The 15873-nt window shown below is 39.1% G+C and overlaps 1 protein-coding gene across 1 annotated transcript; it reads left to right on the top strand.

Moving 5' to 3' along the window:
* The first annotated feature begins 726 nt into the window (after positions 1-726).
* Positions 727-15821, top strand: HTATSF1 (HIV-1 Tat specific factor 1). The gene is made up of 9 exons (XM_064462938.1): positions 727-1169; positions 4940-5144; positions 5448-5495; positions 6672-6826; positions 7861-8024; positions 9642-9741; positions 10240-10329; positions 10826-10963; positions 11362-15821. Exons 1-9 carry the CDS (start codon positions 987-989, stop codon positions 11641-11643), a joined length of 1365 nt encoding a protein of 454 aa, XP_064319008.1. The 5' UTR covers positions 727-986; the 3' UTR covers positions 11644-15821.
* Positions 15822-15873: the final 52 nt, after the last annotated feature.

The raw sequence follows: 15873 nt of genomic DNA, 5'->3' as shown, positions 1-15873 counted from the left end.
GGAGGCTTAACCGGTCAAACCATTTGCACCAGCAACCTGTGCCAGGGGTGGAGCACAGACCAATGTGATTTTTTTTGACAGTTAGCATACAATTTAAGTATTATCTACCTCTTTTTATCTTCACCTCTAGTAGGATATGAAAACATACTGTCCATCTTAGTGATGCCTCAGGGCCAGCTGACTGCACAGCACCCACCTGACAGAATGACCTTGACTGGTCAGTATTGTCCAAGGCACACTAGAGAAAAGTATTGCAGGAGGAGTACTTTCAGTGTTTCACGCCCCTTAGCAGGTTTAACAGCCTCCATGCAAAGACCATCTCGACACCCACATCTCCCCACCCACAATGGGCCCAGGGCCTCAAGGCCCTCATGCCAAGGCCCCGCCTGTGGTGAAACAGGGCTGCAGCCTAAGGAAAAGGAGCGAGGCCGGCCTGGAGCAGCAAGGAGGCCCCACGCCGGCTCGAGCTCCCTCAGGCAGTACCCTGCCGCGCACCGCCGCCACGGCCCCAAGCCTCTGCCCGCCCAGAGGCGGGAAAGCGAGCCCCGCCCTCTCCCGCGCAGCCCCGAGCGCCCCGCCCTCCGGGAAGGGCCCTCCTCTCCATTGGCTCCGCTGCCCGCACGTCACCAGTCAGCCCACGGCTCAGTGGCTGCGGCGTGGATGGGGGCGGGAGAAAGAAAAAAAAAAAAGCCCTTCCGCGGGTGTTGGTGGGAGGGGGCTACTTCCGCTCCTGCGCGCGGTGGGGCTTCGGGGCGGTTACCGGCAGCGCGAGGCGGAGGGGGTCCGCGCGCGCGCTCCCGCCGCTCCCGGCTGCGCGTGCCCGCGCCCGGGCGCGCCCCGGCCCCGCCGCCGAGAAGGGTGGGTGGGGGGGCGGGGAGGGGCGAGCCGGCGCCTCAGGCGGCGGTGGGGGTGTCTCGGCGCCTAGGCCCGGTGCGGGTGTTCTCGCCCCGCCCCGTTCCCCGCCGAGGGCCGCCGAGCAGGCCAGGATGAGCGGTGAGGACGGGAACGAGGAGTTCTACCGGCAGCTGCAGCTCCAGCAGCAGTACGAGGCTGGGCCCGGCGGCGAGGAGGGTGAGGCCGAGGCCGAGGCCGACCCCTTCACCTACGTGGACCCGGCCGATGGGGCCGCCTACGAGTGGGACCGGGAGAAGAAGGCCTGGTTCCCCAAGGTGGGTGCGGGGCGAGCCTCGGCCTTGCCTGAGGGCCGTCGGTCGGGCTCCCCCCGGGCTCAGTGGCCCCGGTACCCCGCCCCCACCCCCGGTCTCGGTGCTCCCTCGCGGGGGTCTCTCCCCCCGCCCGCGGGCCGCCACGGGGCAGCCCCTTCCCGGTGGAGTGCCGAAGGGTCCCTAAGGAAGGGTGACAAAGAAGGGCAGTTGATGCTGGGTGCCTTCAGCACGGAGGCGCCTCGCTTGTCTGCGTTCAGTCAGCCAAGTAGACGTCTGCTGCAAAGTCTGTAGCACCAAAACACTCTTTTTTACAGGCAAAACCCACGGCAGCTGCTGTTGTCACCATCTGTACCCTGACCGGCTCCTTTCTGCTCTTCTCTTGTGAAGAGCTGTAGGTTGGCTTCTCTCCTTGGCTGCGAATCTGTAGAATTGGTCGGCCCTGGCATGAAGTCACAGTTATATTTGTGGATCTTAACAAATCGGAACTGCCTTTGACATGTTTAGAGGCTTTTTTTATCACAGTAGCTCTGCCGATCTTTATCTTCCTGTCAGCAGTGAAGAAATGAACTAGCTTCTTAAGAGATCTGGGTGAAAATGGACTAGTATATCCCTCTTCTACTATTCGAAAACGATGCATGTGTAGAGTTGCCTTGCTCCATCTCCTTAGGTCTTGGAAGTGCACTTGAAAATTAAGTGTGTTTGGCTTAGAGGCATTCTACGGAATGGAAATACGTTACAGGTTTTCATCTTGGTTTTTTTTAATTAAATATTTTCTGTATAAAAAATGAATTTACTATAGCAGCGTGGCTCTTCAAGGTGAGGAGGGACGTAGATTTAATGTGTTGAGCCAATCTACTGATCTGCAAATGAAATAGTAATTTTGTTACAATGTAACAATGAACGAGGGCAATTACTTAATTTACAAATATTAAGACATTTATAGCATATACTTGGTAACTGTGACGTGCAGGTTCTTATTCATGACTCTGAATTCATTGCAATTCAGAGAATCTGAGTGAGAATGAAGCCTGTAGTGCCAGGTTTGTACGTGTGTAAACCTAGTAAGGTGTCCGTGTAGCAGATGGCTTACAGAGGGGTAAAAACACGTGAAGAATCCAGACTCACAAAGCAGATCGGCGGAGAACTGAATCTTCCTGGCTCCCCGTGGAGTGCTGTATCCAGTAAGGATGGTAACTTTTAAAGGGGTTTTATCTCTTCTTCTCAGGAGCATTGGTCTTTCCTAATTGCCTCTCTGATCTCAAATTTCCACCTCAGAGAAGAGATAACATTAGAGTGGTTATATAGGCTGGAGGGATTATATAGGTACAGCAGAGTTTGTTAGTAAATATGATGTATAGTAGAAGTTGGTAAAGAATTGTTGCAAAGCACTGTGTGTTATAGATAGGTCACCGGGCTGTATATCATAGTATCTCAGGTTACACCATCTTGCTGGTGATTATTCAACAGAGTGTTTAATCAAAATAGATTGAAGAGGCCACAAGAGCCAGAAGTTATTGTTCTTTCTCTACTCCGTGAGCAGTAATAAAATTCCTTATCTCTGTTCTCTGAGAAAAGATGAAAATATTCCTAAGTAATCATCATCTACAGAGTAGTATTGCACTGCTGCTGTGCTTTGGGAGTAGACTATCTGCTGAACTTCTACTAAAGTGCATTTCAAAGTGGTGCAGAGTTAATTATATTAACTGTCAACATTCCTCAGAAAAATTTGGAGACAGTCAAATATTTAATAAAAGCAGTTGCAACTTTGTGTATTCTATAATGATTTTTCTTTCAATGGCACTCTATTGATGGCTGCCAACTTTTTGTAGTCCCTCACAGACAGCACAAAATCGTGTGTTGAATTCATCTGCCTGCCTTCATCACTTGCTATGAAAAAGCAGATGTTGGATGTCTCTATAAGCATAGGATATCTGTCCTTCATCTGGTTAATCTATTCCTTTCCATTTCAGCGTGACCAGTAGTTAGTTACATGTTAGCATGTCCTGTAGTATTGTATTTCTCTTCCAACAAGCTTGATTGCCCCAAACTGTACAGCTGTGCAGGTATGGAGGTAGAACTGATCTCTTTCCGTGATGTTCTCCACCAGAACTGGATTGAAGCCCCAAGTAAGAAATTCTGTGAGTGCTTGTTTTCCATCCAGGTATGGTATGGCATAAGTTCCAATAAAAGCCTTTATACTTGTATAGATTCCTTTATGCTTGCAAAAACGCATTTTAAAGTTAAATAAATATAGGGGTATTTATGGTAGGATGATAACATATTAAGGAAGAAAAAAACCTTTGTTTTTGACTCGCAAAATTTGCCAGTCCATGGTATGTAATTTGCTAAGAATAAATATAGCTTTACATGAGAATGCTGTTCCCCCTGAAGTTGAAAAATATACTGCTGCAGGGAGGTGGCTAGTTGTTGCAGGTTTAACCACTAATGTATCAGTAGGTTGTCTGATGAAAGTTAATAACATTGTTCACCAGAAAGTTTAAAAGCTTAATTCTCTGGATTTCATCAACTGTGAAACTAAGGATTTGCTAAGATTGCTAGTGTCAGTGAACCTCACTGGAACAAGTATTCTTTTCTTCACTAAGAAGTGTGTAGGAAGGTTGTACTCTTGCTTTCTCTTGACGTTATGTCATATCTGTATGAGGAGCCACTTACATTCCTGACTGAGGTAGGTTGCAAATCTTGTTTAGTGTAGGAGCTATTTCATGCTAAACACATTTCATGCTCCACAGCATCTTGCGTTATTCATGACGATGTTACTGTCAATTCTGCGTTTTTATTTGTCGTAATAAAAGCTTAGAGTTGAAACATCAAGCTTCAAATAATTACGGAAGATACAAGATTGCATTGTTGTCATTGGCACTACTGTCTGTTGTGCTCTCTTACAATAGCTGAATGACACTAAGTTTTGTTCCCTTTTGAATACAGATGAAGCAAGTGCAGCACAGGTCAGAGTCAGGTACAGTTTTCAAAGGTTAAGGCTCAGCTTTGTGAATAAATCATTTCAGAGTGTGTAACTTCAGAAAGTGCTTCGTAGTGCAGCGATGCTAGCAAAATCAGCTATGATGTATCATCTCTTTGCATGTTATTACTAGTGGCTAGTATTAAAATTTGCCTGGCTGGAAATACTGGGTGTAATTCGTAGGGGTTTTTGTTTCAGTCTAAAAGATGGGCATTAGCCAATCTTGTATTTTATCCAAATATCATCTTTCTAAAAAAAGAGCGAGCTAATTATTTGTTATAGCAGGATATAAAGTAGGGTGTACGGCCTTATAAACAGTGCATTGAGATAAATCTAAGTGCAATATTTATTGTCTATCAACACAAATATATGTTGTCTATGAAAAGGCAGACGTCAACAAATGTCAGCCACTCATCATCTGTGGATAAGTTGTTGGCTTACCTTCAGTGCCAATTTCTGTCTTCAACACGGTCAGGAGTGATTGGTTCTGTCCCTTAGGCAAATCCAATTTATGTTGAAAGCAGAAAGCTTTGCTTGAAAAAAAGGTAGAACTTGTGAAATACTTGTTTGAAAAGTTTATATGTTGTATGGAATTAGTATCTTAGTCTAGTTCAGGTAATGTCTGAACTGATGGATAGCTTTACAATGATGATATAAAAAGTTTTAAAATACTGTTCTGTTCTAGGTTGCTGGATTAGAAAATGGCCATCATTGATTCACTAACTAAAACATTTACGAACCTCAATTTGTAGCTCTTTGAAATTTTAGATTAATTTTCCTAATTTCTTTTCAGATAACAGAAGATTTCCTTGCAACGTATCATGCCAACTATGGCTTCCATGCAGATAATACAGACAGTTCATCTGCTTCTGGCACAGCAACTGAAAGTAAGCAACCCGTCAGTTCTAAGACATCAGGAACACAACCATCAGCAAACGAGAAAGGACCACAACAAACAGATCCCAAACATAAAGCAGAAAAACGGAAGCTTGAGCCAGGTAAGTGACAAAGGGTTTCCCTCTGTGTAGGCTGCAACCTGTGTTGTGCTGAATGGAAACTGGCAATAGTTCAGTGTTACCATGTAGTTCTGAACATCTCCAGAATGATTTTTAAATTGTGTGGTACTTCATAGGTATCCTCCTACCCCCATCTACAGGGTGGGGAAAAAACGCAAAATGAGGCTTATTCGGAGCTTTTCCTGTGAGCAGCAAAAATTCTCAGAAAACTGGTGGAATGTGAACATTAGTGTATGCTCCCATGTTTAATATATTGGCATAACTGAATTAAAACTCTGTTTTTAGGATGGTTTCATGTTGAAGAAGACAGAAACACAAATGTTTATGTGACTGGTAAGTAATAGCGTTTACTTATCTTCTTTGAGCTAAAGATGGTAAGAGACTTGTATATGTCTCACTGACTTCTAATATTACCTATTCAGTCTGCCACTTGCAAGACTGCCACTTAAAGTTACGTTCCTGACTGTGTAACGTCTTTGTGACCTTTAAATAGCAGATGTGGCAAAGTAATGTAAGGGACATATTCCATGCTTTTATCTTTTAAATGTGATATTCTGTAAGCTGTATCAGCCAAGTCACTAATTTTATTTTTTTAAAGTAAGCTACAGCCAAGAAAAACAATCTTTGCGAACTCCTGAGGAATAGGATAATGAGAATAAGTTACAATAAGATTGCATTGACTATACTATCACTTAATGTTTTACTCTTTACTTTTTATTTTTATTTTATAAATACATAATTAAATTATGGGATAAGAAGGAGGAAACTACCAAAAAAGCTGGAAATTAACGGGGAAGATCAAACAAAACTATCTGCGTTTATGATGGTATTTCTCCACGGGTTTTGGATGGCAGGGTGCTGTCTTTAGGTGCATACACAGAGGTACCTTTGGTGGGTCTGAGCAGTCACAGAAATGCAGACGTCTGAATTCTCAAAAAACTTCATCCAGGTTAAACTAGCATGGAATGTTCACATAATTTTCTCTTCCATTTTGTTTTTTCCTTGTCCTCAATTCAAAGTTCAGACTTTGAAAACTTCGTATATTATCAGTTGCTTTTTTGTTGTTGTTGAATTTGTAAGTGGAGAAAATATATGTCTGTTTATAGGTTCAGGAATTTTTTTTGTTTCCACTCCCTACAGCTGCAGTGGAACTCAAAACTCGGGCAGGATAGTTACATTCCTGTAGGCCGTTATGTCCACTGCAATGTCAGTATTGGGTATAGCACTAAAGCTCTAGGTCTGCGTATTAGGGAGCACAAAGATGTTGCTGTATGTTACATCTATTAAAAAGTAAAAGGATTTTCAAAATATTAGTGTAAAGTAACATTTGAAAGGTAATAGCAAAAATATTGGTCCCAAGGGCAGTGGCTTCTTACTGTGTATGTAAAAGTTCATCCTTAAGTTTGATATCTTTCATTTAAAGAAACACAGCACTGTGGGGTTTTGTTCTTATGAGATTTTTTAAAAAATTGAACATACTCAAGCCTTCTATTTTAATTTATTTTGCAGGTTTACCTCCAGATATCACAAAAGATGAATTTATACAAGTCATGTCAAAATGTGGTATCATTATGCGAGATCCTCAGACAGAAGAACACAAAATCAAACTTTACAAAGATAAGGAAGGAAACCTTAAAGGAGATGGCCTCTGTTGCTATCTAAAGGTCAGTGGTGCACTGAAATGCAGTTTTCCTTCCCATTGTTACTTGTGGCTGCTGTTTCAGAGTCACATTCAGAAGATTCTTGAAATATCTAAAGTATAACTTAACATTTAGATGTCCGTTCTAAAGATTTATTCCAGAACCACCCACTCATCTGCTTGTGTACCTCCTTCGTTTCCTCTTACCCTCCCCCAGTAACATCCACAATACCCGCTGAACATGTCTTTACATGTTCCTATCTTGGGTGCCAGTGATTACGGGGTGAAATGGGGGACTCTTCACCTTTTACTTTGAAAATATGTCACTGTGTGGCCAAGAATACAGAAATAACAAGACAGGAAAGAACATACCTTAGTCCTGTTTCTACAGCTTTTAGTTTAGAACTGATTAGGTTTGGAACTGTTCTTGCAGTCTATATTAACCTGTACAAGTTTAGGCTGCAGTACTATTTCCTTCACGTGTTTCACCTGTGAATCATTTGGAAACTTAGTGCTTGCAAGTGCAATCTGCTTTCATTCTGCAAGAAGCACCAGGCAGCACTAAATCAAGTGCCTTGTAATCTACGCTAGTTTGTAATTGTAATAGTTAGGGCTGTTTAGTGCACAAGTATAAAGATGACGTGCACTCTATAAGGGACTTTTAGGAAAATCTTAAAAATTATTTAAGAGACTCAACATCTGCTCTTCTTGGAAAAGTGATACATGCTTTATAGAAAATCAGCCCCCTGAATTTTTTTTGTCACTTTTGAGTACATCAGCTTGCTTGACCATTGCAGAGTAGCATTTATGACGCATTTGAATGAAATGTACACTGTTGCTTTTGGGAGCATTGATCTGCTGTAACAGTAGTGAAGAAATACTGGGTTTAGATAACAGAAAGCAATTGCCAACCATGTGTCGAGACTTGGAAGAGACACGGCATTATGGCGTTCAGTGACAGGGAATTTATTCTTAGCATAATATTCTTAATTAAATGTTATTGGAGTAATTTGACTGTGCCACGTGCTTTAAAGCTTGTTCTGTTTTATCTTCGAATAGAGAGAATCAGTTCAACTTGCATTGAGACTTCTGGATGAGGCAGAAATTAGAGGCTATAAATTGCATGTTGAAGTTGCAAAGTTTCAACTGAAGGGGGAGTATGATGCAAGCAAAAAGAAGAAGAAATGTAAAGACTACAAGAAGAAGTTGTCTCAACAGCAGAAGTTTGTATTTTTTATTTCAGTAAAACGTTGCTTGAATTCTAAATGCTATTAGTTAAGCGCTGCTTTCTTTCGAACGCAATGCTAAGAGTTATGCAAAAATTGAAGTTTGTCTGACAGCAAAATAGTTTAAATATACACGTTTGCAGGGGAGGAACTCCTAAATTATATGTTGACATAATGAACTTCTTCGTGATTGATGCATTAAAGTAATAGATAGGGAGTGAAGGTCCTTTCAGTTATAGAAGAGAATATTACAGCTCCGGGGAGAAAAAAGACTTTTTTCTCAGTATGTGAGAGCGTGCAAGTCCTGTCAGCATGTCTAGGCTTACTTTTTTAAGGTAATAATGCTCTGACTGTCCACATATTGTTTGTACCATACTTTACTCATTGCAAAGGGCAAGAGATGCTACTTTCCATAGGAGCAAATACTAAAATATCTCTGTAGATTCCCCCAGACCTCTCTTTCTGCTTTAAGGCATGCTTTTTTTTTTTTTTAATTATACCTAGATTAATTGCTTTTGTCACTTAAAAATTGTTTTTTGCCTTTTGGAACTAAGAAGATGTGGATTAAAGAAGAAAAAAGTTTAAGTACGTAGGCTCTTAATACTTCAATGAAAGCAGCATTCCATTAAACATTTTAAATAATAATGCAAAAGTATTTTGCCATAGTTAAAGGGGGGAAAAAGTCTATTTGACGTCAATTAAAAATAAAAGCAGCTTGGAATGTGTCTGCCTCAGAGATACATTGCAAGTTCTTGCTATAAGAAGTCTCCAGTGTGGAGATAAGAGTGTTAAAATAACGAACTTGCACTTGACAGCAATTTCTGTGAATAAACTGACTTCAGTTGGTGTTCCTTTTGAGTTGAAGAGTATAATTTACTTGCTACTATCTTCATTGGAAATCCAAGTTTTCTTCAGCTGAAGTAGCAGATACAAGAAGGAACTCCAAATTTAAGATTTTGAGATTTAGAAGTGTAAGTGAATGTGTCCTTTTTTTGTAATAGGATATGAAGTAGGCACTTCTACGAGAAGTAACATTTTTTGTGAGAAGGCAAAGTCATAGAACAGATGCCCTGAGTTACATTACGGTTTGTGGCAGTGGCTCTATGCACTGTGGAGCAAAATACATCTTGCAGCAATGCCTGTGTAAGACTCAAGGTGTTCTTGCATGTTTGCTTAAATAAAAGCAGTTAAATTCTACCAGAAGGAATAGTGGATCTCATTTTTTACAAAATAAGGAAAAAATGGTAAAATATTGACATTTTTGTGTACTTGCCAGCAGCTGGTTCCTGTATCTGAGCTGATATTAGAAAGGAGTTAAAACTTGAAGATTTTTTTCAGTGTTTGTTATACCAAATGCTTTGATTCTTACCATAATTTATAGTCCCTCTTTGAGCATTAGAGTACCTTAAAACCTCAACTCCTTTGTAGGAGAAGTGGTAAAACTGGATGATTATTGCATTTTTTAGAAGAGTAATTTAACTCTTTGTGTCAAAATACATGTTTTAGTTGATGTATTGCAAGAAATGCCAAATTAATGATTTTTTTTCAACAAATACTTGTAGAAACTGAAGAGAGCCGCAACAATATCTTCTTACTGTTGCTTCATTTCATTAGACAGCTGGATTGGAGGCCTGAGAAGAAAGATGGTGCAACTCGAATGCGACATGAACGCATCGTTATTATCAGGAATATGTTTCACCCAAAGGACTTTGAGGTAGGAAGATGCAGTTTGCTACTGTAGATTGTGCTGTTAACATTGTCTGAACTTTGTGGCGTAAGAATTTTAGCAAAATTCTGGGCAGATGAGAACAAAATTAAACTTGCTGTTTGGGCAGGGTTTTTTTTTTCCCCTGTACCAAGCATCTGTTTAAAATTCATTCATCTATTTCCAGAAAACAAGACAAAGATATTTTTCAAACCAGCCTTTTTCACTGTGTGTATCCTGACAATATTTCTTTTTGGGACAGAAAGAGGAGTAGACAGTAGCTGTGTTAGAATGGAGAAGCCAGCACAAAAAGCCTTACTAATAAAGTACATTGATTAAATTCAAATAAGGGCTGTCTGTCAACTCCCAAGTGGCTTTGAAAATGCAGCATAACAGCACTTAATTAATGAACTTCTGATAGATTGGCAGATGTGTTCCATTGGTGATTGACTGAGCAAAAATAAAGCTGAGAAGTGCTCCGGTTTAATCTGTGTGATTGCGTTGCAGGAGGATCCCTTGGTGCTAAATGAGATCAGAGAAGATCTGCGGACAGAGTGTGAAAAGTTTGGTCAAGTAAAGAAGGTTCTCATATTTGACGTAGGTATTTTTTACAGATCATGTTGGCAGAATTGGTGTAATCTGTAAATGTGCAAAACATGTAGGATGCTTTAAATAAGAGTGGAGCATTTATTTTGTTTTGTGTGTTTATCTCATGGAAACTTGGCCTAATCATCCACTATTTTAAAATTAGCTGTTTCAGAAATTAATTTATTAGCACCTATCTACTTCAGCCTATGTGAAGGCAAACTCTGACTCTTCCCAATAACTTGGATAAATGTCACAAGTTTGAGAGTTTATAAATACATTTATTTGTAGCTAAACTAGCTGAAAGATTTGTTTTCTGTGTTCTGTGTTGGTTCTCTGTACCAGTAGAACAAAATGTGTAAACCTGCAAATTGACTTTTTCAAACACAATTGTGTATGATTGGGAGGGAGCTATGTCCTGATGGATTTTTGTAAGACTGTCTAAAAGATTTTTGGAATAAATACACTATTTAGAAAACTATTGAATGAAAGTTGTCTCTCCTTACAGCGACACCCTGATGGCGTGGCTTCTGTGTCATTTAAAGAAGCAACAGAAGCTGACCTGTGCAAGCTAACTCTAAATGGAAGGTGGTTTGGTGGCCGTCAGCTCAGTGCTGAAACATGGGATGGTGTAACGGATTATCAGGTAGCCTTTCATGGTCGTACCTCATCAAATACTCCTTCCAAACTGAAAATGTGTTTTAATTTGAGAAGTGCTTCGTGTTCCCGTCCTGCTACCCTTCCTACACCTGCTCCATCTTGCTTGTTGTCAAACTGCCAGGAAGTCTCAAAGAAAAAAAAAACCCTTAATTATTAAATTTAGCAAAAATTTAAAGGACCTGTTTCATGTTAAAAATTGTGTGTTGGAGATGTCAGCTTAGAGCATTAGCCACTGGATGTACAGATGCTAGTTCACAGTCAACAGGGCCTATTGAAGTCTTGAGATATTACTGCAATATAAATGTTTGTGTAGTTTTATCTGTGTAAGTATTCATTTTTACAAGTGTGACTTTGTAATGGTGTGTATAAATGTATCTTTAATAGGTGGAGGAGACTGCAAGAGAGAGGGAAGAACGGCTCAAGGTGTGGGGATCATTTTTAGAGGATCCTGATGGAAAGGAGCAGCAGCCTACATCTGATTCAGATTCCGCAACAAGTAGCGTTAAGCCACCTGAAGGCAGACAGCCTTCAAAAGTTAATGACGCATCTAAGGATGTAAATGATGAAGCCCGTAAGAGGGAGAATAATGGTGAGGGCATTAATGAAGATGGTGCTCCATCTACAGACAGCAGCCTTGCAGGCAGTGATGTTGAAGCAGATACATAACATCTTTAACGCTTGACGAAAGCATGGTTTTTAGGGTGATGTTTGAGTTTATCCCTTTCTTCAGGGTGACTGCAGACAATGTTCGTATTCATATATGCGTATTAGAATGTCATCAACCGTGTGCTTTGAAGTTTTCATTAAAAGCAGTATTTAATGAGACTCTAAAAGTTTGTATTAATTGGCTATTCAGGTAAAGTTGCCAAGAATGCGGTAAAACTCATCAGGCTTTTTTGTTCTAACTATGCTTGTTAGTGTTTCATTATGCAAGTGTGAAATATGTTCCAGCCCTTCCTGGAACACCCAAGTCCATGTAGCTATATGTGACTTCAGTTATACAAAGCTATTACACGATTTCTGGATTTTACTGCTAATTTTCCTGTACCCTTTGGAACTCAGTATCTCATCCTTAAAAATGATTCTTCTCCTGAGTACTTCAGATAATTTTATGGAACAGATGCTGTGATATGTATAGGGTGAATGCATTGGACGTGTTGCTATGCATTAAGTAGCAAATGATAAGAGTAGTACCAAGTCACAAACTTAAAGGAAGTGGAAAACAAACGAGGTTGCCATAGCCAACATGAGGCAAACTGAGTGAAGATAATTAAATCACAGCATTCAGTAAACTATTTTTTCTTCCCGTTTAGACCTTCTGTTGATAGTTGGATCTTTTTTTGAGGCTGGAATTCTGTAAAGGAGACTAGATATGCATGAGCACACACATTCTAGGCCATAATGAAATAAGACTGATTTAAACCTTCATGGTCTGCATGCAGTAAGTCTGCAAAATAGGCTTTTGATTGATGTATTTGCTTTGTTTAGTTTTTGCTTTAATATTAGAGTAAAGGTTTTCATTTAACTTTTGGTTAGATGATGAGTGTGAGTTCTCTTCAGTGTTTTAGTTTAGCCTTACATGCTCTTCAAAGTGGGGATTAAAATTTAGAGGCTTTGGCAACTTGAACTACAGTTTGTTGTGCAAAAGTTAGAATACTTGCAAATATGCTTTCAAATAATATTCTTTTGTATGGAAAAAGCAAATGCTAGCCCTCTTAGAAATACTTGCAGAGTCAAGAATTTAGAAGGCATTCTAACTTTAGATATCTTAATAAGTGGCAGGCTTTCAAAAATAATTCTGGGGGAGCTGTTTTGGGCATAGTCCTTCTGATTTTAGAATCCCATTATTTTGATACCTAAGGATAGAAGAATACAGATTTAGTCACTAAATTAAAATATTAGTGCTAAATTCATAGCATGCTGTTCATATGAATAGTTACTAGTGTGCAATTGTAAGGAGGGTCTTTTGAATTTTTTGATTTGTACTGGATTGCAAGAAACCATAGATGCCAGTTCTTTCCATCCTGAAGTATTCAGAATACTCTGAAAATGGGTATTTTCAAACTTTGTGCTCTGAGGTTACCATCTATATTTTTTCCAGAACTCTGTGGTACTTGGTTTTGGTTGTTTGGTTGTTTTTTGGTGTTGTGTTTTCTGTGTGTTTTTTTTTAATATGTAATTGATATGTATGGGTAGCTATGCCAACCAGAGCATCTAAGTTAATACTTGGCACCATGTAATTGGCACATTATATCTTTTTGTGACAAAATATCTGGTGTTACAACAGAGGTGATATTTGAATTTAGGGTTTAAAAGTCTCGGGGCTCATTATACGCTGGCGTGACGAATTTCCAATTTGGAGTTGTGTTATAAAGAAGAGCTGTAACTCTTGGCCAGCTAAGACAGACCATTTTCTCATCCTTACAAGTGTGCAAATTGTACGTTTTAGCAAAACAGGTGTTTGAACAGTTCAGGGAATCTGAAATACTGCCTGGTGTGTAGCTGCACGCGGTGACATATTCACATCACATCTCTGGCTTGTGCTGGTTCTGCCCTAGTTACTTTTACTGGTAATAAGCACCACAGACCTTGGAGGGCTGAAGGTTTTGCCATATGAAGAGTGTAATTTAGTGTGGTGGGTATTGCTTTCAGTGCTCCTTTTATTTCTTCCAGCTTCTAGACTCCAGGCTTTAGATCTGTTAGACTACTGTGTTTTGTTAGCTTTTGGGTTTTTTTAAGAGAGCTTAGTCATATAACACTCTACACAGTTAAATCACCTGTTTCACAGTGGAATTGCAACTGATATAGGAAAACTATTGAGAAATGTATAAATATTGTACAGTTCTATGAAGCCTTATCATGGTATCAGATATAAAAAATAAGGTTAGTGTTAGTGTTTGAAAAAAGACTTTGAAAAATAAAGACTCATTATGTGCAGTAACCTTCCTCTCTCCAGTCGATGTACAGATTTGATTGGCTTGCTTCAAAAGTCAAATGTGATGTTAGTCTTTTCACCTTTTCCTCTAGACTTCACACTGAAGTACAGCACCAACAAAGACTGAGACCAAATGCTTTACTGGTTTTCCTATTAACTAGGATTCATAAGAAAATAAAATCTCTTTTTCCATGCAAATACGTTGTTCTGAAGTGCGGCATTACACCCAAACTGGTATTTTCCTTTTGTCTACCTCTGTTACTCCCCAGTAAAATGTAAAAATATATTTTTATAAACTACTCAGTGAGTTATTGAGGCATTTAATGGTCTATGGAGAGTTTAATGCAGCTGTGACTTTCTTTTCAGCAGATTTTCATCGAGACTGAATTCTTTTGATGTTTTTCTTTTTAAAATTATGCAAATTTTTATAAATTAATCCTAACGTAAACAAAAATTTTTCACAAAAGTTAAATTTACTATTTTGAAGTATGATCATGAAAATCTTGTAGAATAGAGCAGTTTAATACCAAATTTTAACAAATCTGAAGCTGAACAAGCTGAGTTCCTTTTTAAACTTAGATTTTTGTGACTGAGCAGCATCATAAATAAATTGGTAAGAATTTAAAACCCCATTGCTGTTTTCACTATATTAATTGTTTAATTAAAAGTGCTTTCTAATGACTTGTGTTGCTCACTAGAAGTGACAAAATCGACCTTTTTGCTCAGTTTCTAATTTTTCTTAGGTTCCGTGCCAGTGTTCCAGTATCCTTCATCCCCAGGCTTTTGGCGAGAGGTTCTTTTTAAGAAAAACTGTCTCCTTCCCTCCGTATATTATGAAAACCATAACCAGCAGCAGGTTGAAACAATTTGTGGATAATCATTGTTGCGCAGTTTTGAACTAGAGAAGTAGCTGTTTCTACTAATCCACACAGTGTAAAAAAGTGGTTGTGAAGCCACTTAAATAAAACAGCAGGGAAAGAGTATTAACTGATACTTCAGCATAATTCAACGTAGATAATCACTCTTAACCATGCAATACAAAATCACGTGCTTAGCTTCAAGATATATTGCTAGTTTGCTTCAAAATCAAATGCCATTTAGTGGTTTGCTGGCAGGGTAATTGTACAGAGTTACAAGTATTCCTCAGAGATGACATGGTCTGAGGAGCATGGCCAAGGTAGACATCTGGAAACAAAAGGCCCCAAAAGAAAAGGCACATAAGTTGTAGCAGGTTCTCGAAAGTTCACATACAGCTGTAAAGAGAGAATTAGTTTCATTTTGCATCAAAATGTTTATCTGTTTCTCCTGCTGACTTTTTTAATTTTTTAATTGAATTTCAGTCCCTCGTACAACTTACCTTTTGTATAAGGATTGCGATTCACTTAAAATCATTACTATGTTAAATGCAGTGCATTTTAGCTAAAACATGTCCTAGGCATTATTCAGTTAAGGTTAATCTATTTACAATTATAAATACTTAGCTTAATTCACTTAAGAAAACTTAAAGGTATTGGATGCTTCATAGAAACACAAACTTGCCTTTAAATTTGCCAGTAAAATCAATATCCATACCCTGGATTCTTGAGCTGTATAACCTAATCAAGTTCTTTGAAAAAAATACGTACATACCTATAGATTTTAATTGGATTTAAAATTCTTATTTTTATTTCTGAATTTGAGGAAACATACTGCAGTATGGTAAATGAATTATGTAAGTTGTGTACTTGTGTTGATTTGACTTGTGTGTACTTTAGTGCTCATTATACAAGGCTTGAAGTCTTACTGTCAGGATACTCTGAAAGGTCTGTAAAATATTTATAGAATTATGAAAACTTTTGCAGCAAATTGTTTTTTGCTCATTCTGTAATACGGAAGTATATTGTTAGATTAAACTTTTCAGTAAGTTGTCTTGGAATTTTTCTGACAGGTTATTTTCTTTCCATAAGTTAAACTGATCATTT

Source organism: Phalacrocorax carbo, chromosome 11, assembly GCF_963921805.1.
Source record: "Phalacrocorax carbo chromosome 11, bPhaCar2.1, whole genome shotgun sequence".
In the NCBI taxonomy this organism is placed as follows: domain Eukaryota; kingdom Metazoa; phylum Chordata; class Aves; order Suliformes; family Phalacrocoracidae; genus Phalacrocorax; species Phalacrocorax carbo.
Note: the sequence above shows the minus strand (reverse complement) of the source record. Positions and strands in the feature narration are given on the sequence as shown.

What these genes read in the sequence shown, in the direction of transcription:
- HTATSF1 (XM_064462938.1), top strand. Translation starts at nt 987, where the DNA reads ATGAGCGGTGAGGACGGGAACGAGGAGTTCTACCGGCAGCTGCAGCTC. An exon ending in GCCTCTGTTGCTATCTAAAG is followed by an intron (nt 6,827 to 7,860) that starts GTCAGTGGTGCA and finishes ATCTTCGAATAG; the next exon opens with AGAGAATCAGTTCAACTTGC. An exon ending in AGAAGGTTCTCATATTTGAC is followed by an intron (nt 10,330 to 10,825) that starts GTAGGTATTTTT and finishes CTCTCCTTACAG; the next exon opens with CGACACCCTGATGGCGTGGC.